The sequence below is a fragment of the Hyposmocoma kahamanoa genome, unplaced genomic scaffold (assembly GCF_003589595.1).
Source record: "Hyposmocoma kahamanoa isolate Upper Pololo Valley unplaced genomic scaffold, ASM358959v1 202, whole genome shotgun sequence".
NCBI classification, from domain to species: domain Eukaryota; kingdom Metazoa; phylum Arthropoda; class Insecta; order Lepidoptera; family Cosmopterigidae; genus Hyposmocoma; species Hyposmocoma kahamanoa.
Window position 1 is genome coordinate 15,334,323 of NW_020653726.1, and position 25,810 is coordinate 15,360,132.

Sequence of the window (25,810 nt, forward strand, 5' to 3'; positions counted from 1 at the left end):
CCTCACCACCTAACAACTGTTAAGTATTCAGCGTGCAATGTCGACCTGCTTATAGCGGTGTATTCCTCCAGTGACCGCCGCGCCTGCGCATCAGGATGTCGCGATCGCAAGTGCACTTCGCTTTCTTTGTTCTTGCTGTCGTTACTGGTAAGTAAACGCTTACCAGCTGCACCACTGGATCGATTGTGCGGTGGAAACATTGACATATACCTTTACGAGTTGTACACACTTTTCCACGGCCCGTTGTAAGTAACGTCAGTGGTCCTATTTAATCAACCAATATCAAATTTTATACTGAAAAATGTGTCAGAAATATACTTAAACTATCTTCAAGCTTTGTACTGTGTTAACGCATCTGTCTCACTATTTGGTACGGGGTTTATTACAGACTGAAAATAAGCAATGCTTCTTCACATTTCTTGTATGTAGATATCACTTAGATTTATTTTATACTAGTGTACCAATATTGTAATTTCTGTCTTGTGGAAAACTAATTGTAGACTATACAACAAGTGCTTGAAACGCGTCATTTTACCCGAGACGCAGGCGAGGGTGGATACTTAAGTCGAGGCTAAAATGGGTTTTATGAACGAGTTGTACACTCTGCTTTTCACTTCGATTGCGAGGAAATTAAACAGCAATATTTCAAATAAACGATTATTTAATTAAAATTGAATGTAAAATTACGACAATTAGACGTATTTACTTAATGTGATGGTTTTTCCTTATTTTATGCACTAGAGCATAAAATCCTATTTTATGCAGCCTACACCCAACATAAATACAAACTTTAAGAGCATGAGAAGTGAAAATGTTTATTATTTTATTTATTTTTGTTAAAAAATGTAATAAGTAAAATTCAATACAATTATAGTGTAGTAACTATACAATACAGTTCACGAAAGTTCTTAATTTAGTTGCAATAGAGGTCTTTGTGAATGAGCTCGTCCTTACTTACCTATTACTAAAAAAAAAAAATTAAATTTGTAATACACTTCAGTTCTTTATAACAACTTCATTCAAATTTCATTATAAATAAATAAATAACTATTAGACAACATCACATACGTTGCTCCGATCCCAAAGTAAGTTACTAAAGCAATTGTGTTATGGAAATCGGAAATGAGGACGGTACCACAAACACCCAGATGTTGTTGATGTTGATCCCACCGGGGATGGAACCCAGAACCTCAGAGATGGCGACACCACGAAAGCCGGTCAAACAAGCCACTCGACCACGGAGGTCTCATTACGAAAAATCATTTATTTTTAAATTTATTCCATCACAAATAACAAAGGTTTTATTTTCAGAATGCCTAGCGGAATCCCATAGGAACCCGATTAAAGAAGCGCTGCTTCTTCACAATGACAATTTCAGCAATGCTACCTTCGAGGACTGCATCTGGCGACGCGAACGGGAACCCTGCCCAGATCCTGACGTCAAACTTCATCTTTACACTGAGGGTGCTACTGAAAAGCGAGTGGTAAGTTACTCATTTGTTACAATAATCACTTGCTTTTTGCCAATATACGGAACGGTGTAAACGAACGTACGATACTCAAGAATACGCCATTACCATAATGCTGTTGTAATGCATTTTGAGAAAAACACTCTTTAAACAGAAGGTCATAACGATACCTCAAATGAACAACACGCCAACTTTATTTTTTTATTAATTTTTGTAATCAGCCATATTTATTTACTAATTTTATGCTGCCCGAATTTTGTGAACAAAAAATAAAGAAACAAAAAACAAAATTCCAAAAAAACACAAATTATGTGAATAAAACTAAAGAAACAAAAAACATAATGAAAACGGAACTGGTCTAAAAAGTTGGCGTAGTGTTCATAAGAGGTATCGATAAAGATTAGATGGAAGTTAAGCGTGTAGTAAACATGCGGAAATAATAGAGGAAATGAAACATTTTTTTTCGGATCTAACGTTTCGGGCCCTTTACAGGTCTATGGTCACGGCTGACTGGTTACTGTCACGAAACGTTGGTTAGATACGAAAAAAAGTTTCATCTCCTATGTATAACAATCGCGAAAACCTGAGAACTCGATATGCAAATAATAATTATAAAAATAAAGAGCAATTCTTCTATCCCTTAATACATAAACAATTTAGTTTATTTTTGTTACACTTCGAAAATAAAGTAGTATTTTGTAGAATACTTTCGGACTAACGTGCTGAGCAATTTCGGACCTCTAAATTCAGTATTATAAACTAAATTAGATTGTGATCTCAAAACAGTTATCATAAAAAAGACATTTTATCTTTAGTAAGTAACAGAAGTACAACAATTACTCAATCAAGATATCAACCTCTGTGATGCAAGTAATTATCTCATAGCTAGATAAAGTTCTACATCTACTTGCGTGTATGATAAAATGTGAAAGAATTTCGAAACTTACGAAACATATAAACAGTGTTAACATGTGACCACTTCAGAATTTTTATTTGGTTTCAACTGCTTGTTATTCATGACTACATTTGTTGTTTTCGAAGATTGTGTGCCTATTTCTCTGTCGTAAATAAATTTAATAATAAGCGTAGATTTTGTACCTACTTGGTACACCGTTTTTACAATACATTGCCATGTGGCAATGTGTCATTTGGGTACTTTTCAGATAAGATTTCTGTACCTAATTTCGGTGGCAATTTTTATAAAGTATTATAGAAAATTTTCGTGACATATTAAATAATATTTTACGTTACTACACTCCATTATTTAATAATACTTCGTGACAATATTCTACTATATTTAAACAATAACATTATTTTTTTTATAATACCAAGCCACGGGACGAACAAGTCATGCGCCTGGTGTCAAGCGACGCGCCTGTCCGTAGCGTTGAAATGCCACTCAGAGCATTCAATTGTAAAAGATATGATCGCCACCGCCACCGCGCCACTGCGCTACTGCTTGCTAAAACATTATAAATGATATTTTTTGAGGTACAATCCACAAAATTGGGATCATTTTTGCATAATGCAAAAATTTCGTTTCTCATTTGGTTTCCAAGAGTTACGCCACACATATTGCGCAACACTGTCTTTTCTACAATGATGTTGAGCCTTCTTTCATGCTATTTGTACCATGCCTAATATTCAATTTGTTAAAGGTATCTCATATTTGGGATCAGCACGCCCCGATCAACAACCAGACACATTGACACATTCTGTAATGATGACATGTAGAGTTCCATTTATAATTAGTGTCTAATCACCTGCCGTTGCCATTACCGTATTAGTCTGTAAATATTGATAATTATATTTGTACACATAGACGAACGAGAAGCATGGTAAAGGTTATACATTATACCTCACAATCTTGTGAATATTTACCTTAGCACCCTGGTGCTACCTCACAACTGTTGTTATCATATTATTCGAAAATGTATTTGGTATTAGCTCTGGATTCGTATCTGGATCTTAGATAATAATTAATAATTATAATTCATAATCGTAATTTTTTTTATAAAATTTTTGTGGAATTTTCATTTCATTTTCAAGTTTTGAGTAGTGAAATCCAAAAATTTTCCACCCTAACAGGTGGAATATTGCCTTCAAATTTGAATAGGCACTAGGAATAGAGGCACCCCCTTTCTAACAATCGCGTAACATACACACACAAAAATACAGTCGAAATGAAGAACTTTTCAACCTTCTCCTATTTTTAAAGTTGGTTAAAAATGAAACAAAATCAATATGACATATATTATCATCTGGAACAAAAATCGTCCAGTCATCTTTCGTGACAATAGGGTCCGAAATATTGGTTTGTTTGAAAAAACAAGTATACGCGATTTAAATCCGAAAAAATAGTTTCACTTCCTATACAATAAACAAATTAATTAATGCAACCAAAATATGGTGACAGTTGACTGAGGTGGTACAGTCATCAACCAGCTATGTCTAATATTAATGCAAATCACCCTATTTTTTACACTATAGTTACAAAAGTTATTAATTAAATACCTTATTTTTAATTTTACAAAGAAATATTCCAATTTACGCTACATTATGTTTCACAAATTATTTTATTTAAAATTTTTATTAAGTTATATTTATTATTAATTAATTATGAAAATTAGAATAAATTAAAACATGTTCATTAGTGCTGCAGTCTTACGTCTGTTTAGGATTTTTCATCAGAGGAAATACTGGATCCCAAACTGGTGGTACGGAGAAACCATCTTCCCTGTTGAAGTTAGGATGTTTTTTAATTTCAATGGCCTCTCGATTTAAATCCGGAAAAGTAGTTTCATTTCCTATGTGTAACAATCGCGAAAACCTAAGAACTCTTGTTTATTGTATGTTTAAACGCCATTACAGTCGGTAAACTAATACGTAAACAGTGACAGGACGGTATATGTATAAATTATACTAAAACAGTTGAGAGTTTGGCACCCACCCTTTTACAATACGGCTGCTACTAGACAGACTGCATGCGCAAAGTTCACATATACAACTGCACGCAGTCAATAGAGTCAATACTGACTTTGTGCAGTTAATCCCGTGCGCCAATTTCAGGATCTCAGTGTATTTGTTGACGTCGAAATGGAAGATGTTAATTGCGGTTTATCACAGTATTCAGAAAATTTATGTTTCCAAACGTTGACTTACTTTTTATTAACACCATCGAAATTCTAAATTTTATTTGTCAACAAATTCACGTCCCCAATTGTACGCTACGGTGAAATTTGTGATAAAAAAAAATGTAAACAAATGTAAATGATACATAAACGCTTCCAGAAAATTTCACCAACGTATTTTTGTTTTACCATTAAATTGAGTAAACCCTCAAGTAATCGTTTCCTTTCGTCTTTACTACTAAAGTTCAAATTGTTCAGACACAAAAATAATCATATATTCTCTCTTAAGAATTACAATTGCATTTTTTTATTCTCGGGCTATCGTACACATCGACTGCAGCCGACTCTTGCAGTTGAACTCTCTGAACTGCATGGAGCTGAAATCTCGACTGTATTCAGTTGAAGTCTCGACTGCATGCATTTGAAATCTGGACTGCATGCAATCGATATGGAAACTGCCTCCTTGGCCAAAGGGTTGCCATGCTGGACTGCCACACAGAGGTCCCGGATTCGATTCCCGGACCGGGAGAAGTATTTGTATTGCCAGCATTTATTTCTCTCGTGACTTTGGGTGTAATTTATGGTTATCTACCAATGTGCGTGTCCATGGAACCCGCGATGTAGGGTTTCCCTAGTGCGGGGCTGGGAGTGTGTGAGTTATTTATAATTTATTTATATCTCGGCGCATTAACTACAGACGGTGCCGTCCATCTGTTGACAGCCGAACAGAAGCATTCATAACACAGCCGCCCATCGCTACGCAAGCAGATTGCACTCCGATGTTGATGCCAAGAGTTCATTGAGTGTTACGAAGGCACCAAATAGTACAATAGCTTGAAACATACAGAACGGTTTATAAATTAATTTACTGACTTACACAATACAAATTCTACTAAGTATTTTTTACGTCTCTATCATGTGACAATCGTAAGCATTAATTAGCTAGATATATCCATTGTTTATTTTTTACAATATTCCCACGTCTTTTTCCATTCTATGTATCTAATAAAACCGACATATGCCTACGTATTCGATTGTATAATGTATACATAACTAGTTGATATTCTTGTAAAATAAGATGTATGAAAGGAATGATGCTAGTTAATTTTATAACAACAGTTCCAAATAGTGTTGTTCGTCGGCAGAGCTTATTATGAGAAATAGCGCATGCGTTTTTCATTTATTATGTGAATGTTCCCATAAAGAATAAGTATGTAATGTATTTATTTGATTGCTTTAGACGTGTCTTTAATATAAAAGCAATTGGTTCAGATAAAAGTAGATACTCTGTGCTTTTATAGACAAAAGTTATTTAAAGGAATATACAACTACAAAGTGGATAATACCTGCTTCTAAAATCGCGGAATTTTGTATAGAATTTGTTCTTTTTTGCGAAAATCCGCTGGATGCAAGCAGCACAAGACCGGTCGTTGTGGCGTTCTTTGAGGGAGGCCTACGTTCAGCAGTCTTTCGGCTGAAATGATGATAATGGTTTTAATTGATTTCAGAAAAGGAGGAGATTCTCAATTCGTCTGTTTTTTTGTGTTTAGCAGTGCGATGCATTATTTTTTTCCATGTAGTTCGATTTATTTTTATAACTTTTATGTGATAAAAGCACTTTGACATTATGCTCACATATGGCTTTATTATATCATACGCACACACGCACACATTCATGTACCGCGGGTGCCATGGACACACACACATAGACAACCTCAAACTACACCCACACTCACGAGAGAAATAAATAAATGTAGGCCATACAAATATTTTTCCCTGCTCGGGAACCGATCCCGAGACCTCTGCGTGGCAGTCCAGACCGTTCGGCCACGGAAGCAGTTACCAAAATATTTTTATTTAAAAAATAAATTAGTTTTTAATTACTACATTACAACTATATTAACTTAACAGTTGTTTCACCTTCATTGTATGCAATTACAAGTGTTCAATGTTACTAAAACAAGTTAGAAATTGTGGAAAGCAGTTCAATGTCGCCACAGACACAGACTTGGCCTGCGATATTTGCAAGCATCGAATTAATGCGCGTAGCATTTGCGGCTTCTTAATTTGAATTTTAAATAAATCGTGCAGTCAAATCCATGCATATACATGTCCTACATACGTAAAATATAAGTTGAATTTAGTTCTCTACTTTCTAAGTAATTATCTAAAAAAATAACAAACATTTATACACAAAGCAGCAAAGTAGTAATTTCTTTCGTCCAATATACTCGTACATACGTGGGGCGCAGTACAAGTTACCGGACTGAATTTATTGTTTCTCAAAATATTCTCCGTTAGCGTTAATGCACTTTTTCATACGAATGAACCAATTTTGAAAACATTTATGCCACTCCTCCGTGACAATCTCTGAAACATATTTTTCATACTCTTCGACAGCCTCTTCAGGTGATGAAAATCGTTGACCGCGTAACTGGTTCTTAAATTTTGGAAATAAATAAAAGTCACAAGGTGCCAAGTCGGGACTGTACGCGGGATGGCTCATAAGGTCAACGTTGTTCACCTTCAAATATTCATTTGCCTGTCTGGCCATGTGAGAACTGGCATTATCGTGGTGCAAGATGAAACGGCGTTTACGGTTATTTTTACGGAGTTTGTCAATAACTTCCGGCAAACAAATAGTCGTGTACCGATCACTATTCACGGTACAACGATTCTCCAAAGCAACAGTAGCCACGTGTCCAGTTTTATTAAAAAAAGAAGCAATCATCCGGTTAGAGGCACTTTGCACGCGCGGCACTTTGGTTGGTTTCGGCTCATCTCGAAAGACCCATACGCTCGATTGCTGCTTTGTTTTGGGATCGTAAATCCATGTTTCGTTACCTGCTACATTACACTTAAAGTCGTAGAAAATCATACTACGAAAATTTTCACGAGTTAAATCCATGCTAATGTAGACAACCAATTTCTAAAATGACGCCACAATGGAAAAAACAAGTGACAGTCAGATGAAAGAAACTGTATTCTACAGCCAAAGAGTTCCGTTTTCAAATATTGTAATTACTTTTTAAATATTGTTTATTTAAGTGGCCAGTTCCGAAAACTTATAGTGCGCCCTATATATTTCTGATTCCATGTAGATTCTTTGAACACAATCTGGACTCCAGAATCTCTTTGAGAAATAAGTTTAGAAAATTAACATTCTTAGACTAGCGTCACAGTATATTTATGAAAATGTAATCAAGTTAACAAGAATATTTTTTTTTAAATAGTGATCGACGTAACATTAACATGAGGAATAAAAATTAATTGACTGTTCCTGACAGTCACCTTCACAAAATCACAAATGCATTTAAGGATCAATGTAGGTAATAAGATTCCGGTTGATATTCAAAATTTGCCTATCACGAGGCTTAAAACTATAGTGAAACAAAAACTTTAAACTATATTAGGTTTAATATACAGCTTCGGCGTAATTGATGGACAAAAATCCGTGGCAGTGGCCCGTTTAGCTCTTGCAGGTTGTCTCGATTGTAAATGATAAATGTATACAAATATTAGCAACACCTAAAGTTGGAATCTGCCTTACGAATGAGCAGTAGAGTTTAATCGATGTGACGATTTCAAGTACAATTTGCTTAGAGTCATTCGGGGTAATCAGTTACCCCGAATGACTCTCATGAATGCGCTCAGGCGCAGTGGGTAAATGTGCGCAGGAGATATAGCTCCAGACCGGAGGAAGGGGGTAGGTGGTTGTTTGGGTCAAGGCGCCTGAGTGGCTAATTAATTCCGAGTTCAAACTTGGACGCGCGGTCGTCGGTTTAGATTTTTTAAGCAAAAGCCTGTTTTTGTTGTATACGTCCATAGATTTTTGGGTTTCAGAAAACATTGTAACACCTATATTTTTCATCTCATATTAACGGTAACTCAATTATGAACAGATTTATGCTACATTTCTAGAAAAAATTAGAGATTATATTCGGTTTCTAATATTTTGCGATCATTCATTTGCAATTCACTGCTCTGGAAAGTGTGGGGAAAATTGTATTAGACAAAAACCCGAACTGACACCACTTACTAAAATAATAAGATGTTATTTTTTCTGTTTATAATTTTTTATGTTACATATAAAATAAAAATAAATAAATAAGTAAATATAGTGTGTAACAAGAATGTCTTTATTTTGTTTGTATGTATTGATGATTCTAAGAATTGTTCTAATTAATATTCCTATACCAGAAGTGGATTGATCTTAATAATACATATTAACTTAGACTTAATGTTAGTGATAATTTCAACTGATATGCAATGATCAATTATATAAAAATAACTAACATGTCTACTTTTTAAAATACAGAATACTTTTCTTTATTTTTATATTCATTTTGTCTGTGAGCAGCAATCTGTGCTCACATATACCATATGCGTCTATTTACCCCGTAAGGGTGTTGTGCAATGCGGGTCAAGTGAACGCATTCCGATTTTTGATCGTTTAATGTTAGCAAGAAGAAAATAGTTCTTATTCAAATTTAGAGCCTAATAAATGCTTTATTTGAACGTCATACCTTTAAGTTTCTCTTACATTTTACGTACAGTAATCCCTAAATTACAAAAGTGCGCACACTTGACCCGAATGACTCTACTTATGAAATAAAGATTAGTTGACTTTGACACTTATTTACATACATACTACTACAACTATTGAGAACATGATGATACCTAGATATCACTTCCTTTCTAAACAGTGTTCTAAGAACCTACTTATACGGGTCATCCGAGTAGAAACAGTTGAACGTACAAATGTTTAAATTTAGTGCCGCGTCGTGACGAGGCGTATTGTTTATGAATGAAGCGAGAACCCTCGAGGACAGGTAGCGGTATTTCGGACGCATTCTTTTATGCCCGCTGACATACTGAAGGTGTCAACGGAAACATGAAGGACTTGAATATATAAACATATAGTAACAACCGACCACCGTACAACGCCTCCCCAAAAAATGGGCGACTTTATTTCATCCTCCTTTAGACTCAGCCATCTACAAAGTGCTAAACGCCTAATTAATTGAAAATGTTCTTAATTTAATTATTGAGACTATCAGCGTAAAAGTGGTATACACCAGTGGATTTTCGAGTCACGATGTGGCCTAAAACGCACGCTGGAATAATTGACAAACCTTCCAGAAAAATACTAAAAAGCAGCTCAGCTGTTGTTTTTAAGGTATAATTTTGATAAAATTCCAGAAGGATTAAGCTAGGCAGATTTATTGTTTTCATGCAGATTGATTCTTTTATTAATAAGTGTCGCAAAATCATTGAAATAATATTTTATTATAATACCACAGAAAATAGAAAGCTTTTCATGTCTAGATTGATTCAGTAAGGATGTACGTTTTCCGCAATTTTTGATATGTAAAATCAGCATCTGATATGTAAAAAAACAAGCATCAGCACAATCCTAGTGTACACGTGTGGTGAAGGAAAAGGGCGTGAAGTGCACATGCGTTCAAAGATATATTTTTTTTTTTTATAATAACGGATGAAAACGAATATATGCGATTTAGACGCGAAAAAATAGTTTCATGTTCATTACCGCGTATTACTTATTTAATAATTGATTATTGTTAATATTAGTGTATTGAATATCACAATGTCTTACTACCAGGATCTTAACTTTTTTTTTTGTGAAATTATTCCACTAGTTTGTTTCTTAGCAGCAGTTCGTCCAGCTTACCTACTTGTGCCGCCAAGCAGTAACGCTCACATTACTGCGTTCCGATTTTGAAATTGCAGCCACATGGAATTTGTCAGCTTATGTCTCGGGGTGACTGGTGCATAGTGCACCTCAGATCTTTGCGATTTAAAGCTCTGAGTGGCACCGCAACAGTTATTGACATGCGTGTTGTTCCACACCAAGCCTGTCACTTGTTACCTGTCATTTGGAATTATAAAACAAGATCGAACACTAAGAAACATTTCTTCAATATGGCTGGATTTTAACCAGCGTGTTCAGCATACTATGCCTGACTATTTTTATTTGTTTCAGGTAGATCTATCCAGTGAAGACTGGCTCCGGCAGAGCGGTTGGGAGCCGACACACGAGACCATATTGTTGATACACGGGTACGCGGGTGGTGACGACTCCCTGCCCATCACTGTGCTCAGGGATGGTTAATATTGATGTTCTTTTTTTATTTATATATTTGAAAAGTTTTGTTAAATTCTAAATACTTAACTGTGTTATAGGTAATCGGACAATAAAGCGTGAAACACACAAAGAGCGGGTGCGCTTCGGGCGCGAGTCGGGTCGGGACCGCGGCGTGTCTAATTCCGTGTATTTATATGGACGACAAGAACAAAGTAAATCTCGCGCACACGTCCATATAAATAAATACACGGAATTAGACCCGTCGCGGTCCCGACCCGATCCGCGCCCGACCCGCACCCATGCCCGTGCTCTGTGCTTTTATGAAATGAAATGAAAGAATTTTATTTTAAACAGTAGGTACAGTTACATGTCCATACGGTGTTAGTAGGTACTTACAACAATGTTAGTAGAAAGTAAAGTGTTAAATTTCATGGACAAGTATGGAATGGGCTTTCCATCCTCACTGCTACCATCTTAAGAAGACTGTTGGTACCGCCTCTCACTTTGCCCAACAGGGATGCCACTCTCCTGTGAATGACTGCCTGAAAACCATCAATCCTAGCCTCCGCGAACATCTCTGAGGCACTACAGTGTCGAGTTAACATAGAGTTAACACTATGTAACATGATTTTTGTTTCTGGGTTATCAACACTTAAACACGAATTGGTTCTTCTAACATTAAAATATGAAAAAATACTTTATTTATCCGCAAAAAATTTCCTTTTGTGGTTAACAACGAAAAGTTGAAATTTGCGTATTAAGGAAACGTAAAAAATTTTCAGGTTTCTCTCTGAAATTTAAAGACGAGAAGGGAACATTATATTTCAAATCAATGGTACATACATTTCAACCAAAATTCTACAAATTGATGACAAAGAACCTAAAAATGTATAGATTTGCGAGATTATGTAAATACCTTTGGGTAGCTATGTCAGTTTTAGGGGTACAGCTACTCTATTCTCATACTTACTGTTGTTTCAGGGGCTCTATTCCCGTTCTCCGTCACACATTCGTCCGAATCGATTTCTGTAAAATAAGTACGTAATACTCGACCAAATTAAATGATACATGATGTAAATGAAGCTTCATCCTGGACATTGTATTTTGATTTAGTCGAGCATTACTTATTTGACTGTAATTGTATCGGACGAATGTCGGACAGAGAACGTTAGTAGAGCCCCTGAAACAGAATCCTTTTGAAAATTTGTTACATAGAATCGGAAAAAATCTAAAATGAAGTACGAAAGGTTTAAAAGGAAAAATATTTTCATTTCCTACGGAAGGTTGTTTGTACCTTGTACCCATCGAGTATATAACCAGAAATAGAGACAAAATAAGGGCCATGCATTCCTGGTAACTCATCAGTGATACATCACTTATAAATATCAACTCTCGTTTGCACTGAAATTACAAATTAGACAGCTGAAATAGTACAGCGCCAACAACCGATCTGTGTTTACGTCTCCGTATATTCCAAAAATATTCTGTATTTATTGTAATAAATCTCTAATAATGGCGTGCTGTTCCATTCAGTGGCGTAGGGAAAAACACCAAAACATCTAATTACAAAACAAACGGAGTCATATTTCACCGGTAATTAAATATTAAATATGTAATTGTGCAATTATCGTCTATTGTAGCAAAGCTCTAGTTAACTGGTCGATTTGAACTGAAACAATTGACGACACCCATTGACGACACCGTCAATTGTTTCGAATTCGGACTGACAATCGCAGCGCAGTTGTCACAGTAATGATATGGCAGAATAGTTATCAAACAAATTAAATGACATTTCGTCTCTATTTCTGGTTATATACTCGATGCTTGTACCTATAATAAAAACGGTAATTTTTTTTTTTTTTTTTAATAAAAAAATAAATGCACATTTCGACGCCGGAAAGCGAAACTAATGAAAATCTGACGGGCAAATACGATGAATGGGGTATAAATCTCAACTTAACTGCAATAGGTTTTGACGACTTTGTAGTTATGTGTATGGTTTGGCATTTTCATAATGGAATACGACACCTTTATGATTCGCCAGTTCTGGACGTGTTTCATGAATTATAAACTTAAAACGTTCCCGCCTATTCTTAAAATGCGCGCTAAAATATTATTTTTAAAATTACCATAGACAATATAATTATAACATTTTAAAAGAAAAAGTTATTGTTTTGTTTATAATTCATGGTGAAAATGAGGTTTATTTTGGATTTTTTGATCAACCAGCTTTTTAAAAAAACAAGAGACACGATTTGAGTTTTTATATTTTTGTTGCTCAATTCTTTGTTATAAATTTTCAAGTTGATGGCTGTTTTGCCAATTCTCAATAAATAAATATTACATTATATTACAAACATTAAATGAATTTACTACTTGAACTCGATTCCTGTGTTTAAAGGAGCTGAATTTCCAACAACTTCCGAGAGAGACAAATATTGTGTTTTGCAATTAAAAAATGCGTATATTATGTCTAAGATATTATGTATATCTGGCGGGTTTATTTGACTTCTTAGTCTAGTCGACTTGTTAAGAGCTTCACTTGGAAATTTTGAAAGATGAAACCGTGAAACCAAGAAATTACTTTATGTCAAGTTAAGCACTCATGCGCACAGCTCGCAGTGAAAGTAAACTCGGTTATTTATTATCCTTTGCTATTTACGTGCATCCGTACACCGCAGTGTTACCTATATGCAAGGCGATGCACCGAGTGCATTTCCCATGACTTTCTCCGCAGTCGCCGACCCCGCATTTTTTACCGCCTTATTGATGAGTTATGTAGATAAATGAGATTATATTTTTATACCTGAGACAAGGAATAAATATATGTTTTTCAATGTTCTTTTACGTGGTGAAACGAGCTTGAAGCGTTTTGGTAAATAAATATATACTGACTTATGTATTTTATAAACAGCACAATCGTGTGCTTTATTTTCACGGTTGATAGTAACTTAACGGTAGAATTTTGCATTATGAGTTTGATTACTCTGTAATTAATTACCTATCTATTTTCTTTCTTTTACGTCACATTTTCAGTAAAGAACATAATAAACTTGTACTCTGTTGTGTTGCCCCCGCTTGTGGATAATTTATAAAGCACTTAAAGCATATCTATGTCAAAATAACCTGCTATTATCACTCATACAAAATACATAGGTAAAAGCAGTTATTATTATTTTATTTCCGAAGTTCGATGTAATTTATTAAGTCGATATTTTGGTGTACAATAATTACCCAAAAATAAAGATATAAATATAAATAATTTCCTGTGTAATTAGACGTGGTGACATCCCGCTGAGTTTAAGCTACCTATGTAACAAACCTGTCTTTATCTTATTACTTGGGGTCATTTGCGTCTCAGGGGTTCTACTAACGTTCTCCGTCTGACATTCGTCCGTTGCAATTACAATCAAATAAGTAATACTCAACAAAATCAAAATACAATGCCAAGTATGAAGCTCCATTTATATCATGTACCATTTAATTTGGTGGAGTATTACCTACTTATTTCACAGAAATTGATTCGGACGAATGTGGGACGGAGAACGAGAATACACCCCCAGTTCAGCGTGTACTCGCGTAGATTTATATTCATACTAACGCCCTTTTGGCGGAAGTTTTCAGTAGCGTCCCTCCACACCTGGCGCAATCAGGCCCGCTACTTAAATGCTTAAACGGGTTTAGAGCCTCCAGCTCGCCCTTTTGTCCGGAGGCGCAGTCAACCATCAGCGGTAAACTGCATTAAAAAAATAACGAAAAGTATACTCGATGCCCTAAGATACCTGACCTCGTGACCGAGGTTGCGAAGTACGGTTGCGAAAGCGTCCTATTTGGTTCTGAGTAGATCAGTGTGAAGAAAAGTGTTATAAACAAACTCAACATTTGACCTTTGCGCCGCAGAATTCATTTCGGTATGACATAAGGACGCATCATTAGTGAATCATGTTTTAAGAGACATATCAAGCCAACTTGATCTTTAATTATATTACATAAATACAAATTTCTACCAAAAAGCTGGAATTTGTTTACACTTCTTTGTTAAAATGCGTAAGAAGACTCTCGAAACAAAAATGTCGGCCATCTTAGAGCATCGACTGTACATACACATAAGTAAGACAATGTATTGAGAGAGAGGGAATCTGTACAACTATTACAATATTCGCGTTACCCAAAACATTGTTATTTTTTGTCATGCACATACAATCTTTTGCACGATCAATCCATCTTAATTTGACCTTTCTTTCTCGTAATAACTCTCCATCTCCATATTTCACACCTTCCGAGCAAACCTTCTTAAAAATTTACATTTCATGTACCCAGCCTACATCCGTCGTGGAGGATACAACGTGTTCATGCTGGACTGGGGCAATCTCTGCCAACCTCCATGCTACGTGGCTGCAGTACACAATCTGAGGCCCGTGGCGCGCTGCGCTGCAGATGCCCTAGGGACCCTCCGACGCGCAGGCCTGCGGCCAGATAGACTAACTTGCGTCGGACACTCTCTTGGTGCCCACATGTGCGGCATCATTGCAAATTTCTTGACGTTTAGATTGAACCGGATTATTGGTAAGTGTTGAGCTCAATTTACATTGCCGCGGAACAGAACAGAAGCGAAGTTTTGTGACTAGTGTGTGACTTTCGTTACTAAAGTGCTATGTATACCATTTCGTCACGAAGAATAATTATAATAATAATGTTTATTTACTTTAAACAATGTGCAGACATACAAAATAATTATTTATAAATTATAAAATAAGGCTAAGAAAATTGTACACTTCAAATTATGTAAGCCTCTGCAGCCGAACTAGGATTAAACCTGTATCTCAGCATGCAGCGCCTAACCCCAATGGTAACATAAACTTTAGCCAATTATAATTGGTGATCGAATTCGCACAACAAACTACTTAAACAATTTGAAAAATTTTGAAATAAAAATAACTTAAATATTAAAAACATGGAAAATTTGTCAAGAAATGAACACAAACCAAAAAATAGTTAATGCAAAAAGGTTAGCTGTGCGCATGGGTAAATGTGAGTATGCGTGTGAATGTGTGTGTGTGTGTTTAAATGTGTGTGTGTGTGTGTGTGTGTGTGTGTGTGTGTGTGTGTTGGGGTAGAATGTGCGTGCGTGTGGTATGTGGGAGATAGAGCGTGGATGGATTTGTGGGTGAAATGTGTCAGGGCACGCATTAAGCGTATTATATAAACATTTTTTGTGATATCAAGTGAGCGGATATATCCGTTGTCCGGTCCTTGGTGTTAAGCGATATACGTCTACCCATAACAGGTGCAGTATCACTCAGAGTTTTAAATCGCAAAGACCTGAGGGGTACTGTCACTAAGCTTGTTACCCAGAAACATAAAGTTGACAAATCCAATGTGCTTGTAGTTTGCCTAGTTGTCGGCAGAAATACTTTCCTGAACGAACTCTTTCACAAGGAACTCTACTGGTACTTTTTTTGAATACCAAGTGATGAAACGAACTATCCGTGCGCCGGATGGTAAGCGACACGTCTGTCCATAACAGTTGCAGTGCCACTCAGAGCTTTAAATCGCAAAATCTGAGTGGCACTGCCACTGCGCCCATCACCCTGAGGCAAAAATTGACGAGTCCCATGTGCCTGTAAATTCACCAGCACGCTTACCCTTCTAAATCGAAACGCAGTAATGCTCACATAGTGCTTAGCGGCAGAAATAGGTAAGTTGGTAGTACTCACCTGGACGAACTCTTTCACAAGCTCTACTGCTACTAACTTAGTAAATGGTGTTTCGTGTTTGTGGTAAAGCTTCTCAAGTTTCATATGTACAAAATTCCGACCAACATTGTTTTCAGTTAACACTGTGTTTTCGGGGATTATAAATATCTTTCTCCGCTGCTATTTTATGAACGAAAATACACAAACTGATATCAATCTACATTTCAAAATAATGTTGGATTTACGCTATGCATGCAACTACAGTAGGTGGGTACCTAAAATTGCGTAGTATATTATTTCATATCATTATATAGTACATAAGAAGGCATGCAGCGCGACGGCAACGACGCAAGAGTATCGTCATACGACGCAATCCTGTGTATAGGTAGGTACTACTATGCACTTGCATTTGCTGATATGAAATCTTTATACATATATGTATGTATTTTAATAACTTACAAAGATAATACATTATTATAAAAGTATTTTCATACCGCAAATTAGCAATGCAAGGTGTAGGTTGATTTAGTAGGTTTTAATGTTCATGTGTCTGTGTTAAGAAGCAGTAGAGCTCCTTGTGAAAGAGTTCGTCCAGGGAAGCAGAAATAATAAATAAATAAATTGCCCTGTGTCGCACTTGCAGGTGCCATGGACAAACACAAAGACAACCATAAATTTCACCCAAACTCACGAGAGAAATAAATGTAAGCCATACAAATATTTCTCCCTGGCCGGGAATCGTACCCGGGATCTCTGCGTGGCAGTCCAGTGTGGTAACCGTTCGGAGACAGAGGCAGTGTGGTACTGCAACTGTTATGGACTTACCATCAGGCGCACGACTTGTTCGTCCCGTCACTTAGTTTTTATTTTTTTTAAAGTCTATGTAATGTGTAGATATCGATACTTCGAAGAAATTTATCTATTATATATTTATAAAATTATCTATGGGTGTAATTGGCTTATATATTCAGCTATTTCCATCGGTTTAGTCGAAAAATGGTTTTCGTGAAAAGATGTGATTTTTACGTAACGTAGGCAGGTAATTGCTATAAAAATTAAAAATTAAAAATGAACCAAAATATTTATAAAGATAGTTTGTTATTATTGCGCTTTTTCTTCACTGAAGTATCGACATGTGGTCACAACCACTTTGAGATTTGTGGATAAAAATGAAAATTAAATAATTTTTCGTATGATCGTAATTTGATACTCATAACGAAATTTTTTATTTATAATATGAAGTGACGGGACGAACAAGTCGTGCGCCTGATGGTAAGCTACACGCCTGTCCATAACAGTTGCAGTGCCACTCAGAACTTTAAATCGCAAAGATCTGAGGGGCACTGCCACTGCGCCCGTTACCCTGAGACATAAGTTGACACGTCACCCTTCAAAACCGGAACACAGTAATGCTGACATTACTGCTTGGCGGCAGAAATAGGTAAGGTGGCTTGTACTATCCTGAACGAACTCTTTCACAATGAGCACTACTGCTACTGTTATAAAGATATATGATGCAATCCATTGATTCACACCATTCATAAACATCAGCAGACAACACAGTTTCGATGATTTTTTTTTTATAAAAAAGTAGGTACGCATTTGATGTCCATCTCACCTGATGAGAAGTGACGATGAGTTCGATGATGGAGCATGCACACCTGAATTCTGTGGCCACGCCATCCAGTTCTTTTTATTATGATGTTACCCATATATTACCCATGTAATTTAAGGCTGACTTACAAGATGTTATGAGTGACAACGTAGGAAATATGTAAGATATATTATATCGGTGAGATAGTATATATTTCGGAAATTTAGTATATTACTCGGAAATACAGTTTTTTTTTCGTATAATTGTGATTTGAACAAGCCCTTGATTGTTTGCTAAATATGATTAATGTTTTCGGTATATTCTGTGTTTATTTTTGAGTAAGTAACTCATTTTCACGCAGCTTGCTTACTATTACAGTTAGCCGCAATTAATTCCCTTTGTTTTTCGAAACCTTTATTATTACCCTTATTGAAATAACTGTATTGAATTTCATAGGTCTAGACCCCGCTCGCCCACTCATCAGATCCGCACCTGCACTTCGCCTGGACCCAGGAGACGCACGCGCCGTCCATGTATTGCACACTAATGCAGGGCGTTATGGCGAGGCCTCGCGGTTGGGACACGCCGACTTTTGTTTGAACGGAGGTCGCAGCCAGCCTTATTGCGAAGACACTCCTAGTAAGCTCAAAAAACAAATTTGAAACTTTGGCATTTTTTATTCAAGCGCTGAAATTTGGTACACATGTTGTTGTTCGTTAGAGCCTTGTATTCGATTATAAAATGCTGCCACGGTCACACCCGATCTTCCGGCATTTTGCACTTACTGCCGTTTATTTACCATCGTCTACGTACGTATCTTGGAGACAAATCTGAAAGTAGAGACCAGAAGGAAAGCGATTTGAAGGCAAATTATACTCATAGACATATTTAGAAGAAGAAAAAAAGGTTGACTCATGATAACAATGTTCGTATGAACCACTGGCCACGTATACGAACATTTAAACGAAATTAAAAGACAGTAGAAGCCATTCTTTTTTTAAATTTAACGTTCTGGCATATGTGGCCAGTAGTTCACATGAACATCGTTATCGCAATTTAGCCCCCTTTACACAATCACTCTATCGCGCGTGATCAGGGGCGTACATAAGATTGTGCGCGGAAAAGCCTGCACGCGCAATCGTACGCGATTACCTGCTTGAAATTTTTTGAGCTAGCCTTTTGTTTTGAATAGCGAGCTGATGGCTTTTAAGGCAGGTACTAAGTGTTACTATATCATACCTAATGCAACATTTTGCGGTGCTCCTTTAAAAATAGTTTCGAGATTTAAGTACTTGGGTCACTGGGTCACATAGGGTCGTATTCTAGAACTCTACTCAATGCTCAAGTCAGGATTTGAGTATGGTTTAAAGCACTCGAAATCATACTCAAGTCCCTGCCATTAGAGTCGTATTTCCAGTGCTCGTGTTTCCAGTGCAATCCTGACTTGAGCATTGAGTAGAGTTCTAGAATACGACTCTTAGTCACGGGTGACCTTTCTAACAACGTCGACATCGAGAGGGAGCGTAGATCGTTGGATGTTCGTTGTTAAGTTGGCCCGCAGTTTTGCGCGTCGTACAAGACAAGTAAAGATTACACTTTTTAAAGCTCATTGTCAGTCTTTTTACACGTGCAGTCTGTGGGTCGACTATACGCGAAGGACATACAACGGCCTGCGCGTACAATACAACAACGCGTTCCGGGTGTTGCTGGGTCTGCCGCGCTACTGCAGCGCCTTGGGTATGTTCTGGCTATGTCTGGGACTTGCCGATGTTCGCTCATTAGATGCGACTGCATGCCGCCGTCGTTGTTCGTTTTTATTTATTTTATGTTGCTGTGTATGTATTGTGTAACCAACCCCTTAGACTTAGGCAGTTTGTAACCTTGCTAACAATCTATGGACCTGGTTCCGAAATAATGATTATTATTATTATTCGCGCGCGATTGCTCGTGTTCGATTTTGTTACAACTTAAAGTGCGTCCGTGTAAAGGCTAATAGCGCAGAATAGACCGCGTGAAACTGGCGCGTGTTGGAGTGCGCAATTGCGCGCGCGACTGATGAGGGCAATCGCGCGACCTTTCCCTTTTCCTATCAACGTCTTTACACGTGCGATAAGAATATCTGCGTAAAGCTCGCTAATTCAAACTTTTTTAGTGTCCCTCTATATCTTAGAGGATGAAAAAAAAGGAAAGGACAAAAGGAAACAAAAATTGAACGCAAAAAATGGTGTTTCTTTCGTGTTATGCCATAATATCGATAAGCCATTATCGACATGCAAATGTATAACTTGAATGTTAAACCGTTTTTTGTTACTTTTGTTTACTGTAATCAAAGTATGATTAAAACGTTTAAAGTAGATCAATATTCGATTTGGGAATGTCTTGTTCTATTTCTACGAATAATCGATGCTGATTATTAACATGTCCTTTGGTTTCCATAGTCTAAGCTCTATATGCGTACATCATGTTCAGTTGTTTCATAATTGTTTTTATATAGGTAACCATTAATTTATGTTTATAAGTACTAATTATTATATTGTTAAATATAGAAATCTCCTTTTAAGCTGTAATGTAAAGAAATTTGCCCAAAAAGATGACTAAAATACAGGTATACATTTACTTAGTTTAGGCATCGCAATTACACAATAAGTTCTAATATTAAAATGCATAGCTTTACTATGAAGACTGTATAATTTAGATTCTATATATTGTATATAGAATAGCTTTATTTACATTTGTTTTACCTGTATTGTATTAGATTAAGTTATATTGAAATAAATTTATCTTTTAACATTTATTTCCAGATGAGGCCCTCTGCAGCCACATTTGGTCCCTCTGCTACCAAGCGGAGAGCCTGTTTCGTCCGCGCTCCGCCGCCCCGTGCGGCCGTCGGTGCTCCGTGCGGGTGCCACCGGCTCGGGCCTCTGCCTTGCCCGTGCCATTAGGGCAACCGGCTCCTATGACGTGGGTCTACCTTTTTATCTCTTTTCTATCCAACGACGTATCAAGCGCAAAAATCTTCTATATACTTACATCTATATTGTCTAACATGTTTATCTAATTATTAAGATTATCATTTCCTAAGTTTAATTAACGTACATTAAAAGTATTTTTTTTGAAAAGTCATATTACAAAATTGAAGAGTATGTTTTAGATAAAGAAGTATGGAAACACAACAAGAGTGTAGATTCCACACAATTATGATTCAAAGTGTATTCCGTAGCATTTAAGTTTATTTGAAAAGAGCAATTCTTGCTTGTTCTTCTCAGGGAGGTCAACGTAGTGAACGAGCAGTAGCTTAAAAAACGACGTTTTCATGTGTAAAATTTTTTTCTGTGGAATAAATCATTATTTGACATTGCTCATTACTACCTTCAAGCATTGACCTACCCTTCAAGCTCAACGGAATGGAATGAATTTTTCTAAGATATTGTACGTAGCATAATGAACTTTATGATCAATTCTGTAACGTACAAACTAGATACGAGCCAGAATCTTCCGCGGAATGCGCGAGCATTCTCGAGTTTGCGCGAGATTCTGCGGAAGATTTTGGCTCGTATCTAGGTAGTTTGTACGTTACACAATTGACCATAAAGTTCATTATGCTTTGTATTAGTTACAAAAATTCGCTTCCATCCCGTTCCGCCGCAATATAAATTGAGCCTAAGCATACAGAAATGAGAATGAGCACGCGAAATTAATCGTGAATAATGCACCAATCTTCTTAAGTAAAAACTTTCTTATGTCCAAAGTCTTCTCGCTGGGTAGGTATACCATAAACTGACATGACTCACAACAACAGAAATCATAATCACACAACTTCTGTTGTAGAGCGAGAGGTCACCGTAAGATTACGTCATCTGATGCCGGGACAAAACCAGAGAGGAAAATCACAAAGTTTATGTCCGGATAATTGGTCTACCCCGCATTGACCGAAACTAATCTGATGCCAAAATGATTCTAATGACGCCTATACCAAGTCTGCCAGTTTCTATTTGGTAGAAAGTCTGAAAAGATGTATAAATCAGGCCCTTCTATTTACGTCATCTAATACAGCGATGAAATACTTAAATACACAATGTCTATCAAGTACACGACTGAGCCGAAACTTTTCGGCACACACTACTTTTTATACCATGTTTTTTTTTATAATATTAAGTGACGGGTCGAACAAGTCGTGCTCGTGATGGTAAGCTTCACGCCTTTCCATAACAGTTGCAATGCCACTCAGAGCTTTAAATCGCAAAGAGCTGAGGGGCACTGCCACTGCGCCTGTCTCTGAGACATAAGTTGAAGTCTCATGTGCTTGTAATTTCACCAGCACCCTTATCCTTCAAAACCGGGACACAGTAATGCTGACATTACTGCTTGGCGGCAGAAATAGGTAAGGTACTTCCCTGGATGAACTTTCACAAGCTCTGCTGCCACTATGTTCATGATACAAACACGGAACTTATTCTCTGGGTTTTATTGCGGTATCAGGAGATGACGGTGATCACATGATTGGCGGTTTGCGCTATTGGTAATATTAGGTACAAAAAAAAACTTTAGCTTTCCTTACTAATCTCCAAAGGCATCAAATCCTTAGCTTTATTTTGATATCGTGTATCTATATAGGTAATTATTCCAGTTGTAATACCACCATTGAATGTAGGGTGCAGAAGGCTATCACGATTGGTGCAACTTCAGATTTTATTCCAGTGCTTCCGGCGCGTACTGCGTAGAGGATTTCTCAACGCCATTCTGCCCGACGTCATCTCAGCCAATCGGCGACGCGCGTTGTTGCCTCGACGCCCAATACGCGGCCGCGGCCACCACGCCACCGCCACGCAATCGCCCTCGTCCGATCGTACGCTTACGCGCCAGACGGGTCAAAAATAACAACCTCTTGGACATCCTGGAGGACGATGAGAACGGGAACTGGCACAATGCGTGATTTTCTGTCTTATGAGAAATGATTACGTACTAAATTTCAAAAAAAATACTTAATAAGTTTAAGTGTAGAAACAGACCTTTTTTGTTAATTCCCGTTTTGGATGGACCGTTAAACATACAATGCAAACGAAGTTTCAGCGTGACGAGTTACCTACTTTTATTACCTAAAGATTTGAGACTTGAGCAATAGATCAGATCTAAAAACATACCTAATTCTGCCTTAGAATCCGCATCTTTCTTCTACAAGTATATACTAAGGCCACTTTACATTGCAGCGGAACGAAAGAGTATTTTGGCCTCATTCGCGGGAATGCTCGGGCATGCGCGGGAATGCTCGGGCATGCGCGGGAATGCTCGGGCATGCGCGGGATTGCTCGGGCATGCGCAAGAACGCTCGGGCATGCGCAAGAATGCTCAGGCATACGCGAGAATGCTCGAATATGCGCGAAAGGCTGTAGTAGACGTTCAGTCCAAATCTTTTACATGACAAGGATGATGGACTGGGATAATGTTTTTGTTTCAATCATTTGTAAAGCATATTATTTCATGATTAAATTTTTATTGAATGTCACAATGTTTCACAACCATTTTTGTGAAATGACTCCACTACTATATATACATAGATATTTCATGATCTATCGAAAGCTTTTGGACAATATGAAGATTTATATCTAGGTATTTTTTACGACTTGTACCCATGCATGCATGAACCTACAGCGACTGAATTTTACATTTCGACCAAATAAACCAACTTCTCATCTCAATCCATGTATTTTTCTCGCACGGTGCGTACACGACCTATTTCGTAGACGATTGACATTGCACTGCGCCTGCCTTCACGTCACTTTCTGCGGATTTATAAGTATTCCCGAGAATGCGCGAGAATTGCTATTTGGCCCCTATCTGGTTTATATGTAGCACAAGTAAATTACGCTACGTACAAAAAGTTCGTTAAAAAAAGCCGCTTCCATTCTTTCCGCCGCAATGTAATTTGGGCTTTATTATTGAAAACTTCCAACAAAACTTTGTAAACTAAAGTCAAAGAAAAAGTATTCCTTGTTTCGAATCATTGGTACTGTATAAACTTACTTAATTATTTTAAATTAATTAATTATAAGTCAAGTTCAATATTGTAAGTCGATTGGAGAAGTGACCAAAGATGTTACGTAATAAATTATTAAATAAATAATAACACTATGTTTACTATACGTTTTATTTCAAACTAAATATTTGACAAGTAACTTATGACGCCAAATAAGTGATTACAATGGAACCATGTTCAATACAGATCCGACAGAATCTAATGAATCATGATGACAGAAAAAAAACCCTGTACCTTTACCTTTACCATTAGTTTATAGTCACAACCGTCGCTAGCGACCGCGTAAAAATGTATATGCAGAATGTTACTTCTTCTTGGGGCCACTAGAGGGCGCTACACAATTTGCTATATAAAATTGTTAAATACTTTTCATCACACTTGCTCGTAAATATTATGATTGCATAGCGGATAGCGTGACGATAATGCCCCAAATAAAACACTCGGGCCTTTTATCTTCCCATTACAGCCATGGTCGGTAAGAAGCTTTTTCATCATTTTACTTTTACGGAAGAATAGCTAGTCGGCCATCTGTTGATAAAAAAAAATAAAAACCCGCCATTTGTAATAACCATAATTGTTGTGTTGTGAACAATATTTATACATATAAGAAATAAACATAGTAGTTATTTCCTCGTAAATGTGATGAAAAACATTGTATGTATCACGAACGGTAAAACAATACAAAATTCGAGTTAATTCTAATAGTTATTCGAGTTAATTCTATTATTCGTTAGCAATTTCTTATTTACCGTCCATTTATACACAATAATACGCGACGGCTACAACAACGGTTCTTGCTATTTTCGAGAACATCGGAGTTCAAAATGTCGGTTGTAATGTTAAGGTGGTTTTCCACTGGCGAGACGAGACGAGATTAACATCTCGTTTGCTCGCGCGAGCTATCGCGATCTCGCGCTGTGATTGTGGATAGTAAAGATCCAGTGGTGTTCATTTCATCTGGCGATAAATACGCGGCTGGAGCAATATGTCCCGTAAATTATTATTATTAAATATGTTAACGGAAGTAGAATCGGATGAAACCATCTTTTTTTTTTATCTCAAATCATATGTACCCCACAATCTCGCGACTGATATTAAGTCATTATAAAAAATTGCAATCTTCGTCTCGCCTCGCCGGTGGAATACCACCTTAATCCCCATTTGATACAATACTTTTTTGGTCATATAATGTTGAAAACTTTTGTCATAAAAACATTTGCATTTAGGTAACTTCCGATATATGGGCACCTGTTTTTCTTTTAATAAGATACAAAAAAAACGATTGGAGGGGGTTGTAGGTCAGGTAAATTTCGCTAAAAATTTCGACTACGTTAGTTATAATAAGGAGGGCAGTATAGGTAGTGTTAAGGATTAGACGTCCGAACATACTGTATTCTTCATAGTATTTTATTACATTATGGTACATTCATAAATAGAGGTGGGCGCATTAAACGAAAAGCTCTTTAAAAATTTGGTTTTTAAAATAAGCATTATAAAAAGCAAACTTTTTAAAGCATTACGTTTCAAGTCTCGCTTCATCAATGTGAATAACAATTTTATGAATAAAAATAAAACTCGTGTTTTACAAATAAACTTACTTATCTTAAAACCTTTAGTGGTCTACTCTTGCATTACGCTATCAACATAACATTGCAAGCTTTTTTTACATAAAAGTCTATGCGCTTAAACGTAAAAAGCGTCTAAAAAAGCACGCTATTTAAAAAAAGCAACGGTTTAACGTTTATAAAATTAAGCAGTTTTCCCATCTCTATTCATAAAG

General features: G+C 36.7%; 1 protein-coding gene across 1 annotated transcript; it reads left to right on the forward strand.

The window, feature by feature from the left end:
- The first annotated feature begins 16 nt into the window (after positions 1-16).
- LOC113226858 (pancreatic triacylglycerol lipase-like) lies at positions 17-24,118 on the forward strand. Its single transcript, XM_026459639.1, has 7 exons — positions 17-147; positions 1,312-1,484; positions 10,605-10,728; positions 15,027-15,272; positions 18,453-18,635; positions 20,798-20,957; positions 22,695-24,118. The coding sequence occupies exons 1-7, from the start codon at positions 96-98 to the stop codon at positions 22,927-22,929; spliced, it is 1,173 nt and encodes a 390-aa protein (XP_026315424.1). The 5' UTR covers positions 17-95; the 3' UTR covers positions 22,930-24,118.
- The last annotated feature ends 1,692 nt before the right edge of the window (positions 24,119-25,810 follow it).